General features: G+C 31.3%; 3 protein-coding genes and 1 pseudogene across 8 annotated transcripts; 2 read left to right on the top strand and 2 right to left on the bottom strand.

The window, feature by feature from the left end:
- Positions 1 to 8,271: 8,271 nt before the first annotated feature.
- Positions 8,272 to 12,601, top strand: LOC105153646 (seminal metalloprotease 1). The gene is made up of 5 exons (XM_011068613.2): positions 8,272 to 10,795; positions 10,933 to 11,121; positions 11,450 to 11,752; positions 12,018 to 12,151; positions 12,230 to 12,601. The coding sequence occupies exons 1-5, from the start codon at positions 10,642 to 10,644 to the stop codon at positions 12,380 to 12,382; spliced, it is 933 nt and encodes a 310-aa protein (XP_011066915.1). The 5' UTR covers positions 8,272 to 10,641; the 3' UTR covers positions 12,383 to 12,601.
- On the bottom strand, positions 12,459 to 17,613 carry fu (STKc_STK36 domain-containing protein fused). Of its 4 annotated transcripts, XM_011068576.2 has the most exons (10): positions 17,446 to 17,590; positions 16,872 to 17,170; positions 16,674 to 16,787; positions 16,454 to 16,599; positions 16,205 to 16,384; positions 15,958 to 16,102; positions 15,598 to 15,791; positions 13,075 to 14,267; positions 12,818 to 13,002; positions 12,459 to 12,736 (listed from the first exon to the last, which is right to left on the bottom strand). In XM_011068576.2, exons 2-10 carry the CDS (start codon positions 17,004 to 17,006, stop codon positions 12,686 to 12,688), a joined length of 2,343 nt encoding a protein of 780 aa, XP_011066878.2. In that variant the 5' UTR covers positions 17,007 to 17,170; positions 17,446 to 17,590; the 3' UTR covers positions 12,459 to 12,685. The 4 variants fall into 4 exon arrangements, with proteins under 4 accessions (XP_011066878.2, XP_087262408.1, XP_011066879.2 ...); XM_087406282.1 differs by lacking the exon at positions 17,446 to 17,590 and having other exon boundaries at positions 16,872 to 17,438; XM_087406283.1 differs by lacking the exon at positions 12,459 to 12,736 and having other exon boundaries at positions 12,881 to 13,012; positions 17,446 to 17,613.
- A 1,424-nt stretch (positions 17,614 to 19,037) lies between these two features.
- Positions 19,038 to 20,526, top strand: LOC147909806 (zinc metalloproteinase dpy-31-like; annotated as a pseudogene).
- On the bottom strand, positions 20,191 to 22,429 carry LOC105153645 (U11/U12 small nuclear ribonucleoprotein 48 kDa protein). 3 transcript variants are annotated; one of them, XM_087406286.1, is made up of 6 exons: positions 22,298 to 22,429; positions 21,963 to 22,162; positions 21,734 to 21,902; positions 21,588 to 21,650; positions 21,123 to 21,267; positions 20,191 to 20,999 (listed from the first exon to the last, which is right to left on the bottom strand). In XM_087406286.1, the coding sequence occupies exons 2-6, from the start codon at positions 22,116 to 22,118 to the stop codon at positions 20,363 to 20,365; spliced, it is 1,170 nt and encodes a 389-aa protein (XP_087262412.1). In that variant the 5' UTR covers positions 22,119 to 22,162; positions 22,298 to 22,429; the 3' UTR covers positions 20,191 to 20,362. The 3 variants fall into 3 exon arrangements, with proteins under 3 accessions (XP_087262412.1, XP_087262414.1, XP_087262411.1); XM_087406288.1 differs by having other exon boundaries at positions 21,963 to 22,107; positions 22,298 to 22,421; XM_087406285.1 differs by having other exon boundaries at positions 21,963 to 22,424.
- Positions 22,430 to 23,972: the final 1,543 nt, after the last annotated feature.

The raw sequence follows: 23,972 nt of genomic DNA, 5'->3' as shown, positions 1-23,972 counted from the left end.
TGTTCCTTCTTCCAAAATGTACCTGTTGAAAGGTTGCCTGTGAAATTGCTTCTCAAACGACGTGAGTCTAAGAAAAAAAAAGTCACGTTGCGCCGCAAGAAACGGGAGTTACGCAGTTCATCATTTTCTTGCGATCTCTTTGTGGTAAAGAATAAACTTCAGCTTTCTAATTAACGCATCACTAATGATTTGACATTTATGATCGCAAATTTACTGCACGCTTGTATTCCTTTAGGAAACCTAATGACATTTGCTGTATAAATTAATTTTATATATTTGTTATATGAGTTAATATATGAGTTAATTTTTAAATTTAATTTTTAGCGATGTCAATATTAATTATACGAATTCATTATTCGCATTTGTTTGTCTCTAATATGCGTAAACCAACATCTATGATAATAGAATAATATATACAAAAAATACAATTCTGACGAATATATTGAATATATTCTGTTCATAGTGCAGGACTGATAGATTGGATAAAAAAACACAGTAGTAATAAAAAATGCATAAAATACATATAATTATAAAAACAAGCTTCTTTCAGCACAATTCTCTTTTTTCATTTAAAATTATATGTCTAATATATTACTATGTATTATTATAAAATAATGCGTTATGCATAGAGATCTAAAATTAGTAAGTCTTTTATAAAAAAAAAACAGTACTAGAAATATTAATGCAATTCCGGATAAGACTTGAATCACAGACACATTAATAGCTTAACATACATTCTAAATATTTTTAAATAGATTATAATAAGGTATAATTAGAAATTATAAATATGCGAGACTCAGAAAGAAATCGTCTCGCTGCACGGAAAGGCTGTCGCTGACGCGACAGGACGGGATGAGTCGTTGGTCAAAAAGCTTGGTGATCGTGTATGATGGAGGATGGGCAGCGTGTGCCGTCAGAGGTGTCGCGGAAGGTGGTGATCACCGAAGGTGGTGGTTTGATGAGTGCGGGGGGAGGAACGTGCGGCGCGCAAGACCAGCAAGACGGAGGACACTTTCACTCTTACAGGTGCATGACCGACTCGAGAACGCGAAGCTTGCTGCTCGAAAGAGCGAGAGAGGACGAGGATAGGTGAAGAGGATGAAAATGGAAGAGAAAAAGAGAGAGAGAGAGAGAGAGAGAGAACCAGCGAGAAGAAGACACAAGTAGAATGACAGAGAGAAAGAGAATGAAGGCGGGAAGGAAAGAAGATTTAATATCGCAGTGATCTCGGACTGTTCCACAAAGTAGAGGGTTTCACGCGGTCCGCTAGATAACGGCCCACCAACCACGTGCTCGCGCGTATTAACATCTACCTTCATCGCTACGCTAATACGAAATGTCTTGTACCTATTCGTCCTTAATATCTGTCGTTAGGCAACTTTCCTGCTGCGTCAGTTGATTAGATTCTCAGTTAAAAATCCAATCAGACGGAAGATGTAGTAAAATTATTGGAGATTTTGTTATATGTATATATACAAAAGTTCAAGTAAAGCTCGATGCATTAAAATTTTGATTATTCAATTATTATCAGAGAATGGAGTTACGTAATTTTATAGCATCATGTGATCTGATTAAGTCAATCATAACGAAGATTAACATTTTTTAATTCTGATATTTGTTCTGAAACTTTAACCACAAAATGCGTTTGGATAAAAAAGACCTATATATCTCATAATTAAGGAATAAATTAATAAAGATTGAATATGGCAGATTATACATATTTACAGCGTAATCTTCAAAGAATCTTTAAAGAATAGTGTCCTTGATTCGTGTTCTTGATTGTTATTCAATATTCACGATAAAATTAGTTAAAATTAATTTTGTATCAGAATTTAAAAAAAAACGTATTTTGATATTAAAACATGTTGAAAATATTAAAAATATATTTAAAAAGAAAACACAACATTATATTAAAAAAACATTTGTCTTTTATCAACCCTGGCTTGTGTAAATCAACTTGGCCGACTAGCCTGGCATTCTTCAACGATGCCGGAGCGAGTGCACGTAGCGAAATGGTGAATACGATGGTCCATCGCAATAATGGATATGATCGCATTAAAAGCCGTGGGCGCCATTGGCGAGGACGAGAGGAGGGATAGAGAGGACTCAGCAGGAGGACGAAAGAAAAAAAAAGAGAAAGAGGGAGATAAAGAGCGAACGGGGGCGAAACGGAGGGGGAGAACGACAGAAAGAAAGAGGGGAAGAGAGTAAGATAAAGAGAAAGAGAAGAATGGCGATCAGGGTCGATGAACCGTGGACGTTCGCGCTGTTCGCCGGGTTTACTCACTACCGAAATACATTGTTGGTCCCGATGGTCCGGAGTGGTTCCAGTGGGTCAGTGGTTCACGGGGAATCCAGAACCGAGCCCACTGGAGATACGCGGCGCCAAAACATCCTTTATGACTTCGGCTTTCATGTCGGGAGATCAGGGAGAAGATCAATAAGGCGGTGCTACTTGCCGAAATCGACGCGAACAATGATTATAGGAAACGCGAAATTATAGGCATCGTTCCCGCTTGCATTCGCATTCGCGACCCATCGTGAAAGTAGACAGTTGAGATATTAATGTCAGGATATATCAGGAATGTTCATTGTATTTTTATATAAGACCCTAATTCATATTACGGTAATGTTAATTTAGAAATTGGGTTAAGGTTATATATTATTAACTTATCAATTGATAAATAAATGTACGTTACTTAGATTTAATAGATGTAAGTTATTAAATGTATTCTAAATGTATTTGCGCTTATATCAATCAATAAATCGGTTTATTTAGAGACTATAATAGAGAATGATTATATTGAGAAAAATTTATTCAACGAACTAAACACATTTAGTCATTTGCAGATTTCATTAATTCAACAAATTATATTTAATCGAATTTAACCATAGTTTGCTTAACAAACTGTTCAATAAACAGATTAGGGTTAAATTCAATTAAAAAAAATTTGTTGAATGAACTAAATCTGCAAACAACTAAATGTGTTTAGTTAGGTGAACAAATTTTTTTTCTCAGTGTACTAGTAATTTTGTCAAAGTCCTACGAAAGAGAAAGGTGTATACATATATTGGTCTCTATGTATATGTATTATCTCTAATTTATACTAGATTAAATGAAATAGACCAAGAAGTGTTTAAACACAAAGAGAAAGGAAAGCTATTTTTGATCAAAGTAGGTCTCTAATATTCATATTTGAATATACAAATGCATTGCAATTATATCAGTTCTACAGACTATGCACCGATACGATTTATCAGACTACTTAATTGAAATACATTCATAAATAATCTCACTGAAATACCCTCACAATTAAATTAATAGATCGATTTACTAATAATGCTACTTAAGCATTAAAAACTTATAAATAATTTATTATGAAAAATATCGCTTTAATTGGGATATTGTTCCAACTTATACTATATACTCTAAAATCTTAATTATTAGAGGAAAGGCTCTTATTATGAGATACCGGTCATTTTAGGTAAATGTTAGAAGTTTATGAATAGAATTAAAAAAAAAATAATAGGTCATTTTGAAGGGAATTTAATAAGCTTTAAGATAATATTATATAAAATTATTATATTATATAAAATTTAATTAAAATTCCATTTTTTTTTTAAATTAAAGAAATGTAAAAAGTGAGCAAATCGCAAAATCAAAAAAGTGCTCCTAATATGAGATCCCGAAAAATCGATAATAAAATGCAAAGTATATCAGTATTGTAACTAAAAAAAACTTTAATTAATGTTTCTTAAATACAAACACAGAATTCGCGAAAAATGAGTATGCGATACATTATATCTAGAACTCGTCTTCTGATAAATTGAAATCAAGCAGAAATAGGCATTCGACGTTTATTTCGATTATTCTTTTTATTATTGTACAATAACATTTATACTTTAGCAACGATTTTTACATGGAAGCATGGATTATTTCATATAAATATCCTGAGTATCTCATTACGATTTCCATGCCTTACGGTTTTACGATCATCAAATCTAACTTCTGTAATCAAGCAATTCATATCCCGTATTTTTCTACTAGTACGACCTTACTCTATCACTACATGAAGAATTTATTGCCAAATATTTATTTTTATTAAATAATAAACAATGTTTAAAGGCTCATCTCAATGAAATTTGAAGACATCCAAATTCTAAAATCTTTTTTTATAATGACTAGAGGCATGATCTAATAATGAATTTTCTACTAAATAGTTTTCAATCCAAGAGCAATAAATTCATAGTGGAATCAATAGATAGTGTGTATTAGTTTAACAGAAACGCCGTTATCTCATATTAGACGCCTATCTCATAATAGAGAGCTTTCCTCTATATATACATAATATATATAATTTTATATATATATATATATATAGAGAGAGAGAGAGAGAGAGAGAGAGAAAGACAATATAAGTTGGGGATAACTATATCTTTCTCTCTCTCGTAAAATTTTGAGAAAATCATAATCAAACTCTATTATAGGATCTCTGTCTACTGAAACCGTTAAATAATAAATAACTTATTTGTTAAACAACCTAAAAATATCTTCATTTTGTCTTTACGTCAGGCTTCATCTCTCATATTCGTCAATTTGGTAATCATCGTTTGAATCAGCATGAAGACAGTTGTTACAATAATAGCTGATATTATTCCGATATTTCTTCATATAACACATATTGTAATTTGTACAAAATATAACATCTTGTTAATCAAGATATATCACAGATAAAAATGATTTGAAATATATCTTCAAGGTTTGCTATATTATAAACAATGTATTTAAAAAATGTGAATTTCAGGCAGTGTAAACCACAAATTATCGGTAAATAAAAGATAATAACATTAAAATAAAAAATACATGTTGACATAAATTAATTATCGTATTGTTACGTATTTCTGCTATCTCTATTGTTTCTTTTTTTTTTTTTTTTAAAGAAAGAGTTGCTTTTACATCGGCACAAAGACGAAACATGTACTTATGTTATTAAACCGACATAATTCGAGCAAGCCGAAACTTTCGCAAAAAAAGAAGGAAAACGAAAGAGAAGAACTAAATGAACGTTGTACAAGTGAAATTTCACAGGAAGAACTTCCCCACGGTGAAGACCGGTTACGTACATACACAGTATTGAGCGATTTCAATGAACGGACAACGAGATTACAGAGAGAAGTCGAATACGAGATCTTTGAGATACTACACAACCATCATACGGAATCACATTCAAATTATTTTATTGCGATGCTAATAATCATTAGAGCTTTCGTGGCGTTCTGCAAAGGACTTATTTGCACTAAGAAAAATATTTTAATTAAATTAACATAAAGGCCCAGCAAGAATGATATTTTTTAAATTTAATCAGAACATTTTTCTCAATGTGACATTACAAAAAAAATGTGATGAATAATAGGCCGAGTGAATATTTATAGTCGATTGTTTCTATTTTAAGATCATACGATCCTTAGAATCAATTCGATTATTAAAGTTCATTATTATTGCGCATTAATTATCCCGCGACAACCTCCTATTTCCCCTAACTTTCTTTAATTTATTTCAAGACCATTTTAAATATAATGTCTTAAGATATAAATCTGTTCATTATGATATCTTAAGGCTGTAAGATATTTTTCTTACTAAACTTACTTAAATATAAGAATATGACTATGCATATCAGTCACTCCTGTTTTTTTGAAGAATTACTTTCAAATGCTTTCAATCGAGGTATAGATAAAAGTAAAATTGCCCCAAAACTTCCTGATCAATTAATTACACACTGAGAAAAATTTGTAATTGAAAGTGGACGAATTAGAAAATTCTGATCATATCAATTAGAATTTTGATTATCTCAAGTAGAATCATATATAATAGATTCAACAGACAAATTTTGATTTATCTATTTTCAACCAGAATTTCAATTAACGCAAACTCTTCTTCAGTGCAGTTTATTCGCAATGTTTGACGTGCGATTTTCAAGGAGTCCTTATTCGTTAGCGTCGTTGCGCTCATCTCTGCAGAAAACTATGTCTCGTGTCGCGCATTTACATTCTCGAGCATATTAGAAATGGCATGGGGTAAAAGCACGGAATGCTCCCACGTCGGGAAAGAGAGACCGCGGTTCATTGACCTGCGACCACGTGGAATAGCACGTGCATTCGCGAGAGATTTCGCGCGCAGCGAACGATCGTTAAATGACTATCGTCTGGCTTGACTCGCGCGTTGGGAGCAAAGAACTATTAATGCGACCGATGAACGTTAGAAATTTTTCAAGTTTCTTGCGCCACCAGGCATTCGCCTGGCCTAATCGCGCTCGTTAGACAAGTCACGTGCTGCATACGCCACACTAAATTCACCCTGTATAATGATTCCGACGATAGTACGACAATGATGACGTGCTGCGTAGTATCCTTGAGCCAATACACTCATTTGCGTTGTTATCTGTGCGAATATTTCGATCTTTGTTTTCTCATGATTCTTTCGTGGTTATACACCTCCGCTCTCGTTTCGCAGCATTCGACGGAAAATAGATCTATAATATTGACGTAAGTATGATGAATTTCAGTAATCATCGAAAATATGAAATGTTTATTAATAGAGGAATCTTTAGATATTTTGAAATTTGAAATGAATCTTAATAAGGAAATAAATACCTATCTATTATATAATTATCTATTATATAAAGGAAACAAAATTTTAATATTTTATCTTTTATCTTCCATTACCATTGAAATTTTATTTGGCAAACTGCGAAAGAAAAATAAATGATTCTTAAAGAAATAAGTTATTTTAATTTTAAAATATATTGTAATATATTACGTGTAATTAATGTATAAAAAAAAATTTTTTTCTTTTAAATATAAAAGAAATCTGACTGCTAAACGTAAATACATCGAATGTCATCAAGAAGATACTCGTTTTAAAAAAATCGGAAAAATGCGATATTTAAAAAATTTTTTTCTGTAAAAGACACACATTTTATATTTTAAGGATTCTTGTACGTTTTATTTTTACCAAATTGTAAATTAGGACGTCTTCAAAATCAATATCAAAAAAAGAGATTAGAAGCTCATGAAGCAGGTAGAATTCGGTGCTACGGTCGCACATGGTTGTCGTGTTGGAAAGAGTCTGATTATATTAATTGGAATTCTAATTGAAAATCAGAATTTTTTGGACAAGTTAGAATTTTCTGTTTAATCTACTATAATTCTAGTTGAGATTAGAATTTTGATATGATCTAATTGAGATCTAATTAAGAATTAATAGAATCTTCTAGTTTCGTCTTTCAAATAGTGCCACACAGTGCCTTATACAAAGCGTTAACAAAGCGCTAAATAAATATGTAGACGCTGCTGTGCTACTTGACTTCATTTTTAACCCGAAATTTTTCTCAGATGTACAAATTTTTTTCTCTTCACATTATCTACACATTTTTCTTTCTACTTTTCTGTAAAAGATTAGGTTTTTGTAGAAAACAATTTTCTGGTCAAACTAAGAAAACAACCTCCGGAAATAGAATATGAGATATATATACCCAATAGACATTTCCAAAAAAGAATGATTTAGAAAAACAAGTTGAAAAGAAACCGGGGACCGAAATAATCGATCATAGAATGAGAGTTTCCCATAACAACCATGAAAGTCATTCTGTTCTTGCGGTTTCAAAAAGTCCGGTTAGAATTTGGGCTACGGAGGAGCTCGAATCTGGAACGCTTCGGTCATTGGCCTTGTCTTCGATTTTCTACCTGCGAGATTTTCGGGTACGACTCTGCATACATGGCATTTTGTATATCCGCATATTAAAACGGAGCTTTTATCTAATGAACGTCTAGACCGGTTCGCGAGTCGATTCTGCAGACGCTCGCGAATCACGCGACAATTTTGTCTAAAGACGAGTCTCGGACCCGTAGAATGTGTGTGGAAAGAAAAGACGTAAAAACGGCGTTCGCTTTAGAAATGTACGAGCCCAAGTACATTGAAAAAATGTATTAAATTTTAATAATTTATTTATTTATTATAAATAACACTAAACTAAAAATGAAGATATATATATATATTAGGTGTTGGAATTAATTCGTAGCGTTTTTAATGAAAGAATGTTATTTATTTCACATGAGCATTAAAAAATACATTAATGAAAGTACTTCCCATCACTTGTAAAACGCTACGAATTAATTCCAACACCTAATATATATATATATATATGTTACGAGAAACATTACTTTGATTTAACTATCATTTTCTTATTGAGTAAATATTTATTTACTGTAAATAAATATTTAGTTAATATTGTAGTATTTAAATAAAAATTTCGTATACTTTTTCTCAATATTTCATTTGAAATTTTCGGTTACTGTAGTTCTTTTGTAGATATTTAGCATCATTTCTTGTTTATTTTCTTAAGTGAAGATAAATAAAATCTACATGAATTTTGTTAGAAGATGGTAACTAGTAAATTTGTCAATGTATAAACAAGTTATATTAAATAATATTGAAATGTTGAAAAAATTCAGAATTGTGTGAAAATTAGAAATAAGAGATTTAATAGATATCTGTACCTCGTATTCAGCTTTGTTTCCAATTCTAAATTATCTACTTTAATAGTATTCAACATCGTATTGTTAAATAAAAATCAGGTAAATTCCTTGAATTAAATGTACAGCATGTAGTATAAATGTATACTATAATAAATATTATTATAGTTCAAAAATTGATAAAGAAAATTGATATTATTTTGACAGTATCCTTCTTCAAACATAAAGTAATTTTTTTAATTAACGCTAACGATTGATCTGAATCAAAACTATTTACAGATATCATTGATTCATACAAATTTACATTTGTTCTTGTCAATTTACATTTTCGAATATTTATTTTCGCATAATTATCTACAAATGATTAGCACCATTTTGAGTATTGTTTCTTTTCACGTTAAAATAATGTTGTAATTCCCGTATTCTCTGTTTTTAATTCATAATATATCAGCTGTTATTAGCAATGTACATCTATGTATCATTATTATTACTAATTTTTGCCGTTTTCGCCATTAACGCGTGCGGCCACAAAGTGCGGCCACTATCGTTAATTTCGTGCTGTTATAATTGCACGCCTTTTTTTCTCGCCTCGAATGTGCCCGGGCCCGAGTGAAGACGGAGACTGCAGACGGGCCTCGGATACACGGTGAAGACGGAGGTGTCCGGAGGGAAAGGCACGGAATGATTCGGAGATAATATACCGATGTACTGAATTACGCGGCAGGCTACCGAATCATTTTGACCCACATCCATAGATCGTCGTCGCCTTGGGGCCGGAGATTCGATCAGGCGCCTTCTTCTCGACATTACTTTGTAGAATCTACCGTGTTGTTCGTTTTCAGAACGGTGATAAATCTGCCAAGCGAATTAAAGAAGAAAAATCATGCCATATTTTTTCATATAACTGATCGAAAATGGAGATATTTTATGTTTATATTTTATAACGGATGCATTATGTAAAGAACAAAGAATTAAAATTATAACTGAAGATTTTTGGATGTAAAACATAATTGAAAATAAGTATTTGCTTTTCTACATACTCTTGCAGATATTTTTTTTCTTTATAAATTATTGTAAAAGAATAGAGATGATTTATTAATAGTTTTATCTAATATTCAACTTATTACAGAATAATACACGTACATTGCTTATAATGTGTATTTATTAAATCAACATACAGTAATGTTTTCTCTTGAAATATTAAGCTATCAAATTCTTGAATATATTTAATATTTTTAACTATAAATTAAATATATATTTAATTATATGTTTAAGAAATTTAATCATTAATAAGAGATTGAAAAGTTATGTTAATCAAACTTCTTGGAAATAAAAGTTTATTATCTATTCTTAAGTTTATTCTTTAAAAAAATTTTTAAATCAAAGTTTAATCATTAAATTATTTAATTAAAGAATGTGTAAACAAAAATTAAAATATATACATACATACATATATATATACATATGTGTGTGTGTGTGTGTGTGTGTGTGTGTGTGTATGCACATACAAAAAAAGGTATTTTAAATTTCTTCCGTATATATCGAAATAATTTGGCAAGACTTAATTGTACTGGACTTGGTGGTAAGACTTACTTTGTATCTATTTTGTGTATCTAAGTAGCTTCCTTCCTTTATGTAAATATATTGTCTCAATGTACACCATAATAACATGTGATAATTCTACCGGAGCTTGAGACCCATTTTCTGATACTATTAGGTCGCAACAGTCAGTGGGAAGATAAGCTGCGCAATTTATATTCAGACTATGTTCGTGATTATAATTTGTATTTTCGACCTAAATAATTCTTAAAGTAACAAGTAACAAAATATGACGATGATTATTAATGTCGCTGATCAGACATCAAAACTAACTACACTAATATTATAATAAAGAAATCAAATTAAAGAAAAGCCGAGATAAAACATCCTCATCCGTAATTGCACGCTTTTTACTTCACAAATCCCCCGAGATAAACTTTATTTTGTATTTGCATATCTAAAAAATTCCGCAAGTATGAGCGTGGTGGATAAGAATTTCGTATATAAATAAAGAAACGGCACCTTGTTGTGTCAGACTTTCAGTATTCTAATTCAAGACAAAAGCAGGCAATGGCTCCAATACGAATAATCTTATTGTTCGCAGTAATCAGCGTCAGTTCGGGACTACCAGCCAAAAGTCATCGTGGATCCCATGGCCATTCTATACCGCCTGACCCACGATTCAATGGAGTTTTCGATCATGATCACAATCATGAGAAAATTGGTAATTAATTTGACAGATTCGCAGCTATTCAAGATTTGAAATAAAAATTGATTTTATTTGAGACCGTTTTATTTTTAATAAGCATAATGATTGAAAAGCGCTTCGTTAAATCTTATTTTATATTTTTTCTCTTCCAGCTAATAACATAAAATCTTGGAGTCCGAATAATATACAAAATGTTTGGGAATTGAGCGGTTTATATGAAGGTGATATAATGATTCATCCAGATAGTCCAATGGATAGTCCATGGAAAAATGGTCTTTTAGACGCTACAGCACGATGGCCCGGCGGTGTCGTGCCTTATTTTATACAAGAAGATGATTTTGGTAATTCTTCGTCTTTCTCTGTATAATTGCGATAACAAAATAATATTGCTTTAAATATTTCTAATTAATATTATATCATCCATTACATTTAGATTCACGAGCGATTTTGCTAACGTTAATTAATTTTTACCTTAGATTATTTGCATCGTTATCTCTTTTCAAAAGTAGAACTAAAAAGAGTCAAAGAAATTCGTTTAAACTCAGATTAATGTTACTATGTTATTTGTGTTGTTATGTGTGTGTATCATTAATGACTTGTTATACTCTTAAAAATTTAGTTTTGATTCAGAAAATTTAATAGTTTCTAAAAATTCATTAACATTTATAGATCGCGATCAAATTAAATTGATAAAAGAAGCCATGCAGGAGTATCATGAAAGAACTTGCTTGCGTTTTCGACCTTACAAAGATACTGATGACGATTACGTGACAATACAAGCGAAAGATTCAGGATGCTGGTCCCTGGTGGGTCGTCACGGTCACGGACAAGTATTGAATCTACAGAATCCAGGATGCATTCATCATGGTGTTGTCGTGCACGAGCTCATGCATGCCTTAGGCTTTTACCATCAGCAGAGCGCCGCGAATCGAGACGAGTGGGTCACCATACATTGGGAGAACATCAAATTGGGTACGCACAATTAATAATGTTGACAATGTGTTTGTATTGTAATCAATTTATATTGATTTCTTATTTCTTCAATTATAAGATCATATATTTCTTAATAACTTCGATAATTTTTCATGTTTAAAATGGTCTTTGAAACTATTTATTGAACAATACTTGAACACTTCATATCAGAGTCAAAACGGTGTCAACTGAGATATTCTTAGGATGGATTGTATAACGCATGACTCTTATAACGCATAAATAAAATTTTAATGAACTTTTGCAGGTAAAGAGCATAACTTCAACAAATATGACAATCGCACTGTCACCGATTATGGTATCGGCTATGATTACAAGAGTATCATGCACTACAGCTCCCACGCATTCTCCAAGAATGGAGAACCTACTATTACGCCGAAGGTAATAATCGTGTGGCACTCGCAATATTCCTATTGATTTCAGTTTGCTCTCAACGTTTATGTTTATGCTTTTTCATAGAAAGAAAAGGTGCAACTTGGTCAGCGAGACGGACTCAGTAAAAAGGATGTGGCCAAAGTGCAAGCAATGTATAAAGAACAATGTGACGGTCGAAACAGTAGCCATTCTTCCGAATCTTCTGAAGAGATTTCTATAGAATGGCTATTTGATTAAATTCATATTTTTAAATAATCGGATTCTAGTATAATAAAGTATGGATATATATGCATATATATATATATAAAATACATTTTCATATTTTTAGATTAAAATACATTTATTATTTTATCAATGAATTTATAAAAATATCACACATATTTTATTTCTTAAATACAATTAAATGTAATTATCAGTCTGTTAAAAAATAAAGTATTTAATTTTGCGGCATTATAAGATTTTTATCAAACAACAATAGCAAAATTGGTCCCTAACAATCTGCTTATTCCATCTTAAGGCACTAAATCGACAAGGTTTTTTCTAATTATAATACGTTAATTGTTTCAATTCATTTACAGCTTCCTCCGCTGCCTAAAAATATATAAATAATATTTATTACGCATTATACAAAATATTGCGTAAAAATATATACTGTATTTGTGGTTGACTTACATGACGGACGTGTTCATCTTCATCCTCGATTAAGCCTTCCATGGCATCTCTTAATGACTTGTTCCAAGTCTGTTGTAACGCTCTACAGCAAAATCTACCCAGCAATCTGATCATAGTACACGTTCTTGCTCGTAAAACAGTTTGTCGATGATTGAGAAGCTTGTTGAGCTGCTCCACCGAAGCTCCTTCAAGAAACTTCAATGTAAATTCGTAATAAAAATTATGACGTAACATAGTTCACAAAATAATTTACTCACCGGGTGTTTTTGTACGCAGCACAACTTGTTCCACAAGCTCGGCATTTTCAGGTTGAGATCGTAGAACGTTATTTAAAATAGCAACAAGATCTGCAACGACTCTTGCTTTTCTTTTTTCTAAAGTTAATAATTGCTGTAAAAGTGGCATTCCACTCACGATGTAAATAGCGTCGCAAAATTGCATGAGAAATTGATTCTCGATATAAACCAATCTACAAAGAATTAGTATCGCACATTCGAGTGCTTGAAGTTCATCGGCGGATAAAGAAGATGCTGACCTCGTTCCCATGATCACTGTATTTGTCGCATTCAATTCATTATCGGACCGTTCCGACATTAATAGTTTTATGGCATAAACGAGATTTGGTACTACTCTCACATCTAAATAAACTTGTTCAATCTTCTTGAGATTCTCTTTACTAACTGACACGGTAAACGGCAATGATAATAAACAAGTTACATATTCGACAACTCTACAACCAGCCGCTGGATTTCTTAAAGGAGAAACGAACACCGAGACGCAATTTTGTTGCAATAATGAGTCAATCTCACCCTCCATAACTTCTTCCATTGATCTTTGTAAAAATGCAATCCATTCTTCGTTTTCAATTGGTCTTTCTACTGCCCTTGGGTCCCAATCTGGCAATCTCGTGTGTTTTTCAGTCAATTTTCTCTCACCAAATTCTTGTTCATAATCAATGCTCAAGCAGCTTTTGCAATCACCATCGCCATGTACAATTTGATCTATGTGTGAAGATTTTTCGATTTGTTGACCTACATTGATTCCATCACCTTGAGCATTGGAGTGATACGTTTCCTTATTCAACTGTCGTACAGAATAATTATAATCCATTTGTGTTTGAACAGGTTTTGAGTAATCATCTTGTATTGAAAAATTGTGCTGCATGTCTACATTATGTGAATAGTCACTCTGACATAAAGCGTGATCTGCAGCTAAAAGATCACTTTTCAGAGACGCCCTAAGACTGAGATTTCCTAAGAGTACATCAATACTAGCGCTGGAATCAGTGCCACTTGGTTCACTGCGACGCAATGCTTGACAGTGATTTATCATATGATGACAATAAGCAGGAGGCATCAGATAACCCGGTTGTGAAATACATGTTCGTTGTCGATACTCATAATGTCTTCTCTCTTGCTCTTGTAATTTTTTCATTGCTTTCTTCACAACTCTACATGAAAAATGTTAGTTAGTTTGTGTGTGTGTGTGTGTGTGTGTGTGTGTGTGTGTGTGTGTGTGTGTGTGTGTGTGTGTGTGTGTGTGTGTGTGTGTGTACATTAAGGTGGCATTCTATTGTAACGGATAAATCGAATATTCTTTTTGCATTTTTTGCAAGTATATGTTATAAAAAATGTGTGCAAAAGGATTTACTCAACAAAACTTACAAAGTTACTGCGGCAGGAAGGGATAGATTAACGAGTGGGAAAAACGACGCACAATAGTCTCAGTAGATATATTTCGACAAAGATTCGTGTGACGTTATTTTAGAAAGAATAGGATCTTTCAAAATATAAAGAATCTTGACCTTAAGATATTTAGAAGCAGAATAATAATAAATCTTTAAATTCATCAATCTGGACTTTGTTCCAAAGCATATTCATTTAAGACCAAAACTTGTAGAATTTACCACTTTCTTAGTAGTAATAATATTTAATAAAGGCCTTTTGCTACTCTCCTAATGAGTATTATGGAAGCAATTATTAGACAGCAAGCAAAGATATACGTCCATTCACAAAACGATATTCGTAGCAGCTATTCGGAGCGACGCTCGAATGAGTTCGCTAAGCAAGAGTCAATCATAGGAAGGAAATAATAGTTTGAGCAAGAAGAGAGTCCCGTCTATGATCCTGGATTAATTGATTAATAGTGAGTGAAAATTTTCTCAGTGTAAACTGCATGCAAAATTCTGAACACGTGCAAATTTTTCTCAATATTGTATTTTTCAAACTGGCTTCCATGATATCTCAAAATCGATTTGACTAAGTGAGCCCATGAGAATGAACTTGTTATTTTCAACGCCTGTATTGCTATCGTCTCTGATTACATTACCATGATTACATTAAAATATCGTTTTTTTCTTTTATTTTTACTTTTTACAACCTTTCAAAGATATAAAAAATTTGTAAAATTTCATATCGAAACTTAATTTTTAAAGTGACGTCGTTTTTTTAGTTTTCAATATTTTTCTTTCATTCTGGTACTTATTATAGATAAAAAGACATATTAATTAACAATCATTTTGAATTTTTTGTTTCAGCCGAGCACAACTGGTTCAATCACGGATGCCATGAGCAAAGGTTTTTTTTTCATCGATCATTTTAAAGTAGTCTGATGATAATTTTCACTTCTTATATAAAAAATTCTTACATATTGTTTAGAGAAAAACCTGATATCAATGAATTTTATAGGTTCTTCATAAAAAATTCCGCAAAAAAAATTAATATCTATGTGTATTATAGTAGAGTATCCCTTTCAAAGAATAATTAAAATTAACACTATACTTGGATTGATTTGCAGCACGCATCGCTAAACTTTGTAATTGTTGCTGCTTTGCTCTTGCCTGACTCGCAGATAGCGGATTTGTGAATGGAGTAGGTACGGTGCCATCTACTATTACAATTCGATCCTTGACAAATGGATGTTGGAGAAGAGCGGGCCAAGTTAATCGTTGAGAAGGATCTTTCTGAAGTAAACCCTAAAATTGAAATAGTAACGACTTATTTAAAATTATAATAACAAACTATTGTATGATATTCACAATGTCTTTTCGCAAATTAATAAATATCTCTATGTGATAAATGTATAGATAAATGTATATATGCAATAATATATACAACAAATACCACAATAAATATTTTTACCTGTAAAAAGCTTTTGCAAATTGAAGAAATGAAATCTGGCCACTTTATTTCTTCAAACCTAATTAATTTAATCAAATGCAAAATCGAGTAAGTTTGAAATGGAGGAGAACCTACCACCAATTCGTAAACTATACAACCTAAAGACCTGAAAGTAAACAATTAATTATAAGACTAATTAATTATACTTTCTACATAAATCATAAATAATAAACATTTAAAATATTTATGTGGCTTTATGTACACTTACCATAAATCAGCATTATGATCATAAGGGTATTCTTCTACAAGCTCTGGGGCCATGTATAATGGTGTGCCTTTTATTGAAGTAAGCACATGAGTACCAGTGCTCATACTACGAGCAAATCCAAAGTCACATAGTTTAGTTATACCATTTGCTTCCAGCAGAACATTTTGTGGTTTCAGATCTCTAATAATATCAATTATTATAATTCAATATTATAAGCCTTATTCTTTGTCTGTAATTAGAGATACAAACCTGTGCATTACTCGATTTGAATGTAAATAATAAAGCGCAGATACTAAATCACAAGCTATTACTTGTGCTCTTTCCTCAGACAATCTAACTTCCTTGGCCAGTATGTCATTCAATACTTTATCTACATATTCTGTTACAACCACAATCTAAATCAGATATTTTACAAACTCTCTAAAATATATTTTACTTATAAACATAATTTTTTTCAGATTCGACATACTTCATTTTCTGTTTCAAATGAATCTAACATTTGCACGATATTTGGATGTTGCAGATAACGTTGAATCTCGCACTCTTGACGCAAACTCTTGAGTTCCGAAGGTGATCTGCCACACTGCAAAATATATCAAGGTATTAGTCATGAAGCAGGACAAGTTATTTATAAATCTTACTTGTTTCATATAGCAAGTCAATGTACCTTCCTTATCATTTTAACAGCCACAAATTCACCATCTACACGCTTTCTAGCTTTATACACTTGTCCAAAAGATCCCTCACCAATGGGCTTCAAAATCTCATACCTTTTCATTTTGGAACTTTCATATTTCGTCATTTTGTGATGTAATAATGTAAAAAAAAGTTTGTTTTTTATTCTTATGCTATACTGTTAACTGTACTGCATTAGAACTTTCTTTCTCGCTTTGGCCAAATATCAAGCATACATTTATCTTACTTTAAGTTCCAAAAGTATACACTAGTTTAGCCACAGAAACAAATCTAAAAATATCAAAAAATGCGCTTTTTATCTTGATATTATGTGCGCATGCGATAAAACGGAAACTTCACGACACATTGACATGTGTCAAATATAAATGACCGAAACGTTAATTATATTATACGCATATAATGAAAGTGAGAATCAAAGAGAATTGGTGAGAACAAAATGAAACGAAAACGAGTTGTTTAGTTTGCAAAATGCAATAGTATAAAATGTAATGTAGCTCGTATCTTGAAAATATTTTCTGTATATATATATATAAAAAAAGAGAAACCTGAGAGCGGCCACATCCAACATTCAGGCCTTTCTTGTGATACACAGTGACACAGGACGGTGACTCTTGAAAGCTTTCGTCACTAACGGCACCAACATCATTTTTATAAAACAATGTGAACTACTATCACATTATCGATACTGTTGATAAAGTCGTAGTGTTGAAAAATTGATGCGAATCCGTGCTAAATTGAAAATTGATATGAAACGAATCCTGCTACATTTAAAAATTGCTACTGTAAAAGATAATATGCATATATAGCCAGAAAGCACAAAGTCGTCTAAAAAATGACTAAATTATTATAAAGAAAATTTTAAAATTATAAAAAAAATTATAAAAAAATTATATCTTTGAAAGAATATAAGCTGGTATTCACAGTCGATTCTTATAATTACGAAGTAGTGTTGATAATTTTTTTCTTCCAATAATTTCGAAAAATTATAGAAATCCTAGTTTTAAAAAGTAGCTCCTTACAGATTATATATTTTTAATTGGTGCATTTATACAATTTTATAATGTTACATCTAATTTGTTATTTAAACCTCTATTTATAGATTTTTGTAATATTTTCATGCAATACTCTAAGTTTTTCAATTTTTTAAAATCCAATGCCATACCTACAACCAAAAAACATTATTGAATGTGAGAAGGATAATATGTGAAAACTATAGTTATTTAATACTTGCATTCCATTTTTCTCCTCTGTTAATGTAGAGCCTTCTTGAGACTTTAACGTATTGTAATCAGCAGCATTGCTATGTCGCTTGATAAAAAGAATGAAACTTTTTATAAAGAAAACTGAATTAAAAATACATTATACACGAATATAATATATATTATAAATCCCTCATACTTATATATGATTTATTTTATGGTAAAAAAATATTTTCCAATAAGACACTTCTTTATAATCATCCCACAATCCCTATCGCCGCGTAACAAATTAATTATATGCTGTACAGTGTTAATTTAACGAGAATAAAAAATAGAATCGTCATGGAATATAATTTACACACACCATAATTTTTATAATTTTTTCTTACGATAAAACGTACTTGTTTCTAAACAAACTAAATTACCATGATATGACGAAGATAACATCAATTAATATAATTTTAATAATAAATGAAAATTTAAGATAAAAATATTACTTTCTGATGTATATATAGGATTGTCTTTTACAAGGATATTTCTCATAATGTTAATACGCAATATAAAATACTATTTAAATTTAATTCCATGAGAGACAAAACTTGTTGCAATAAAAGTTACACCAGCGATATGACTAATCGATCTAGGTTTCTCACTGGCAATTGCTATATTTATTCTTTTTTAAACAACGGTACCCTAATTCAATCTACTTACAAAGATGTCTCGAACGTGTTATTCACCATTGGATCTGTGAAAAGAATTCTAATACAACTGCGATACACGCTGGGTCAGTTTTAATGTAATTATTGTAGTTTACGCTGACGATAAAACATCAGTTCACGCTTGTAATTCGCTCGAGAAAGATGCAGCTGAAAGCTCAATGTCTTCGTGGCTTGTTCTCTCTAACATTGGTGCTTTTATTGCATAGTTGGTTTGTTACGAACGTTAATGCATATTCAGTGTAGCTTATTAATCCTTGGATAATAGGACCGCTACAAATGTTACGAAAATGATGTAGTTAAGAAGCTGCTAAAATTCGTTATGCTGGAGATTGCATTACAAATGATAATATCGAAGACATGCATTAAATTCGTTCGTATTGATGATATACAGAACTTTCAACAAAAAGTAGTTGGGTCAATATCACAGGTCATGATGTGGGTTACTTTGATATAGGATGTAACGTTTATGGGCCAAGTTTTCTAAATTTAAACGTGAAGGAATGCTTTCACACAGTGGACACTCAATATATGAAATATTACATACTTTAGGTGTATATCATGAACATATGAGACCAGATCGCGACGAGTACATCAACATAATATGGGAAAACAGATACACATAATATGAGAAAGGGTAATCAATACAGTATGTAAATTAATACTAAAAAAAGGGGATTAATAAATGATTCTTACAGAAGATGAATTCAACTTCGAGCTATTAAATAATAGTATCGTGACTAATTATGGATTACTATATGATTACGACAGTATAATGCACTATTCTATGACAGCGTTTTCTACTAATCGGTCACTTCCTACAATAATACCTAAGATAATATCAATTTTTGAATACAATATAAAAAATATTGTAAAAATTAAATAAAATTTTTAATACTTATATTTGATTCATTGTATTAATTGAATCAATAATAAAATTCTTTTTCTTACAGAATTTTTATGTGGAGATTGGTCAAAGAAATCATATTATGATGTACGAAAATTGCAAATTGCTTAACTGCATAACTGCAACTCTGTCAGTACTAATAAATTAAAAGAGGAACCTTTGAACAAATCTAGAAACAAAAGAAACTTCCTAAGCGAAAGAAATTTCAAGATACAACAGTCATTAAAACAAAAATAAATCACAAATGCAAGCATTATAAATAATTCAAACAAATTACATGACAAAAATCTAGAAAAGTCAATGGATAGATTTAACCAAATAGAGAGTTTTCTCTATTACTAAACTATTAATATATACTCTATTCAGTCCAATTATTATCCTATGTCCCTTACTCTAATATATCTATATATAAATTTTCACTTGTATTTGCACAAGAATCGAATACAATCTATGATAGAATAAATAAAATTTTTAAGTTAAAAAATGAGTTTCATTCAAGCTAATAAAATATATATATATACAACATTTCACAAAGCAAATTCTAATAGTGTAAGATTCGTATCATATTAATTATGATTATGAATACATGAATCATTAAATAAATTTCATTTTTCTCGTGATTTTCATAATTAGTTCACAGCTAGTATTCTTTATTTTTGTCTTTTCGCGCACGTTTATGATCACTATGCTTTGAATGTCTCTCTGATGATTTATCGCGATCTCCAGATTTATGTTTCTTTTCATGATATTTATTTTTGTGTTTGTCTTTGCTTTGATATTTGTCTTTTTTGTGCGACTTCTGTTCTCTCGAATGCGATGAAATTTCTGTATTTCTATGTTCATGCTTGTGCTTTCTGTCTGTTTCATCCGAATATCTTTTTTGTCTATCTCGTTCTCTTGATCGATGATAATTTCTTTCTTCTGAATGCTCTCTTTTTTTCTTGTGGTGATGACCATTTTTTTCTCTAGAATTATATTCATCATTGTTACGGGAAGAATGAAATACTTTGTATAAGCGTTCAGTTCTATCTTGTTCATAATTTAAATCATCTGTTTCGGTGTTGCGAACATCTGTTACATGTCCAGAATTACTTTGTTCAGAGACATAATCTACAAATATTTCCATTTGTTGATTAATCACTTCTCTGAGAATTTCAATATAAGATCTTTTGTTTGTATGAACGCCTTTATGCTTTACTCGACGCCTTTTCAAGTTTCGCTCTTGTATTAACAATTCCAAAAATGATAACTTTTTATCTTCTTTTTCTTGTGGCTCCCTAGAAAAACAATTTACGATATCCATAAATAATTAATATAAGAGTACATCATATATATTTACACATTAGCATAGACATCACATATATTAATTATAAATATTAGTTTAAATTTTAAAAACTCACAAATTATTAATATTTGTAATGTCTTCTCCAATGTCTGGCTTTGCGGTATTAGCGATGACGTAGTCATATAGTGCTTTTCTTTCATCGCTGGTGAAATCTATGACAATCCTATCAGATGTACGCGGTACTAACCGCTCACCCATACCTATTATCAGTGTTAAGAATTTATTTTTTTCATATAGTTGTAACAATACAATCATAAAAGATAAAACAATAAAAGTTTCTTGCTATTTTGAAGTAACAGTTGTACAGTTATTTTTCAATTATACTAAATAGAAAAATTATATGAACAATTATTAGATTACAAATGTCTTTGCAATATTGTGATTATAAAATATTAAATAAAGGATATGTAAAAGGATATATTGATTCTGCGCCACAAGTATAACAATCATAACTTGCTGGAAAAAATTTCATTGTCATTTAAAAAATACAAATGCATACAATCGCTATGATTTTACTAACCAGTTTGCATCGCTGAATTTTGTTCTTTGGCATTCCTGAGAACTTGTTCTTGCAGTTGCTCATCTACAACAAACATTTCAGGGAGGTATAAGAAATTAATATAATTCTAATAGATTTAAAGTTCTCATCCTAGAGAAGTTTCTTACCAAACTTTATACAGAATGGTGAATCCTCTGGTAGAGTTGGTTCTGATAATGGGACATCTAGCTTTCCGTAACCTTCAGCTTTCCATTGACAAGAGACAAGATGATCATTGAGAGAGGCTTCTGTTAACCGGTGGGATGGATCATACGGACATATGAAATATTCCTTGTCCTACATAAATGCAATAGTTAAAAGTAATATAGCCAAGAAAAAGATATCCAGGTTACTTACCACGTCCATTATGCTCTCCATTGTCCAACCTAACATTCCAACGATATTGGTAATTTCTTCGTTAATTGTATCAGTAAAGTTCTTCAGTTTCTCTAATTGTTGCTCACGAGAGTCGTTTATATTCTTTAACATATTCATTTCAATTCTGTCTCCCATGGGAAAATTTAAATAAACAATCAAATCATCATATAAAGTTAGAACTGTCGGAAGATAATTATTTTCTTGATAATTATTTAGTTTAATATTTTCTTGATAATTATTTAGTTTAATATTTTCTTGATAATTATTTAATTTAATATTTTTTTTGCTTCCCTAAGTAATAAACTTTCATGTACCTTCAATCCGTCCTTTCAAATTATATGGCACAAAGGTAAATTTTGATAATAATGTTGTATGTCGAATTAAGGTTAGAATACGCTTAACTAATCTCGTACGCTATGAAGAAAGATACATTTGTTGTTCATTATCGAACGGATAGAGACATCTATTGATGACTACATGAACTAACATGCTCTAAGTTTTGATTGGTCGCACCGTGATTTTAGAAGTGGCTGCATTCAGCAGAACACAACAGCTTTGCAACCGTTTTATGATTCTCTGCTGAGATAGGACCATTCCTCTTGATCTAAAAGCATGACCCAATCAGCGCGAAGAAAACTTCCAGTTACAAAATAAACGTTTTGCTAAACGCAGCCAATGACTAAGCCTTAGACTGCATTTTCATACCGACGCTCGACGCTCGATTCGAGCATCAAAACGGGTCACGTGATTAAAATTGACAAATACCAAGCATCAATTTTGATCACGTGATCTGTTTTGACGCTGAAAATGAGCGTCAAGTGTTAGCATGAAAAAGCAGTCTAGAGTGAGTGTGATCATTGAAGTGAACTGCACGCGCCAATTTGACATTTCAAAATATCCCGCTTCTCTTATGTCTTATAAATTATATACGTAATTTTTCACGTCATCAATCAGAATCTATGTAGAAAACATCGAATAAGATGCAGTTGATCACCGTTTGCTAAGAAACACGTAGGAACCATGTTCGATTGTTACTTATATTTCAAAGTATTCTTAATTTCGAGATTGCGCGCGCAGATTGGCCGAACGGTCGCCATAACAGTTTCATCTTTGATCAAAGTTGTATCGATTCTGGATCGTTGCATAAGTAATCGCGAATTTCGTCCGTCGAGAATGCACGACGTGCGCGAATTTCTATCGCGAATGTTGGGGAATGTCGACCAAACCAACGGGTTATCGCCAGAAGTTATTGGTTAATTCGCGTTAACACGGATTCTTGTGATCAGAGTTTTGTCGATCGTTTGATGTTACGCTGTGCTTTGTAAGAATTGTGATCAACGTATAATTTCAGTAAGCATGATTCCGTAAGGATTCCGACGGTATTTTAGATTGCGAAAATCCCTTATGTTCTATTCTTCCGAGAGATTTGAAGCGAAATATGATTTTTTTTTAATGTAACTTGTTGAACAATTAAGTCGTAGTAATATCACGTACGCCTGTTGCACCTAACGGAAAATTTACTGTTGAATATATAATATCATAGAATAATGTTCATTAATGTATTGTATGATATAACTATCAGTAGTATAAATGTGCAACAGTTCCGTCCAATGAATTTTGTGCGATTGTAGTATCATTGCACTGAAACAGATTTACTGAATTTTATTGAAAAATTGTTTGAATAATACTAACGAAATATTTACTATTAATGTAAACACATATTTATTTAATTTAAGTATAATTTTTTATTTTAAATATATATTTATTTATTGTAAAAGTAAATATTTCATTAGTAGTATTTAAATAAATATTTAATAAAATTTAGTAAATTTTTTTTGCTATGGATACAATACATTATATCATTGGAGATTTGTTTAGAAATACCATTCAAGTGCTTGTATCATTTTATAAATATTTAACATTTGGTGAGGATAAAAGGATAAAATAATAGGGCCACTCAAGTAGTGTTTCTGAATATACCTTAGATCG

This window comes from Acromyrmex echinatior, chromosome 5 (genome assembly GCF_024713525.1).
Source record: "Acromyrmex echinatior isolate Ae372 chromosome 5, ASM2471352v2, whole genome shotgun sequence".
NCBI classification, from domain to species: Eukaryota; Metazoa; Arthropoda; class Insecta; order Hymenoptera; family Formicidae; genus Acromyrmex; species Acromyrmex echinatior.
Note: the sequence above shows the minus strand (reverse complement) of the source record. Positions and strands in the feature narration are given on the sequence as shown.

What these genes read in the sequence shown, in the direction of transcription:
- fu (XM_011068576.2), bottom strand. Translation starts at nt 17,006, where the DNA reads ATGACGAAATATGAAAGTTCCAAAATGAAAAGGTATGAGATTTTGAAG. An exon ending in CATTTGAAACAGAAAATGAA is followed by an intron (nt 16,600 to 16,673) that starts GTATGTCGAATC and finishes TATCTGATTTAG; the next exon opens with ATTGTGGTTGTAACAGAATA. An exon ending in GATCATAATGCTGATTTATG is followed by an intron (nt 16,103 to 16,204) that starts GTAAGTGTACAT and finishes GTTTACTTTCAG; the next exon opens with GTCTTTAGGTTGTATAGTTT.
- LOC105153646 (XM_011068613.2), top strand. Translation starts at nt 10,642, where the DNA reads ATGGCTCCAATACGAATAATCTTATTGTTCGCAGTAATCAGCGTCAGT. An exon ending in TTGGGAGAACATCAAATTGG is followed by an intron (nt 11,753 to 12,017) that starts GTACGCACAATT and finishes GAACTTTTGCAG; the next exon opens with GTAAAGAGCATAACTTCAAC. An exon ending in AACCTACTATTACGCCGAAG is followed by an intron (nt 12,152 to 12,229) that starts GTAATAATCGTG and finishes GCTTTTTCATAG; the next exon opens with AAAGAAAAGGTGCAACTTGG.
- LOC105153645 (XM_087406286.1), bottom strand. Translation starts at nt 22,118, where the DNA reads ATGGGAGACAGAATTGAAATGAATATGTTAAAGAATATAAACGACTCT. An exon ending in TGGAGAGCATAATGGACGTG is followed by an intron (nt 21,903 to 21,962) that starts GTAAGTAACCTG and finishes GCATTTATGTAG; the next exon opens with GACAAGGAATATTTCATATG. An exon ending in ATTACAAATATTAATAATTT is followed by an intron (nt 21,000 to 21,122) that starts GTGAGTTTTTAA and finishes TTGTTTTTCTAG; the next exon opens with GGAGCCACAAGAAAAAGAAG.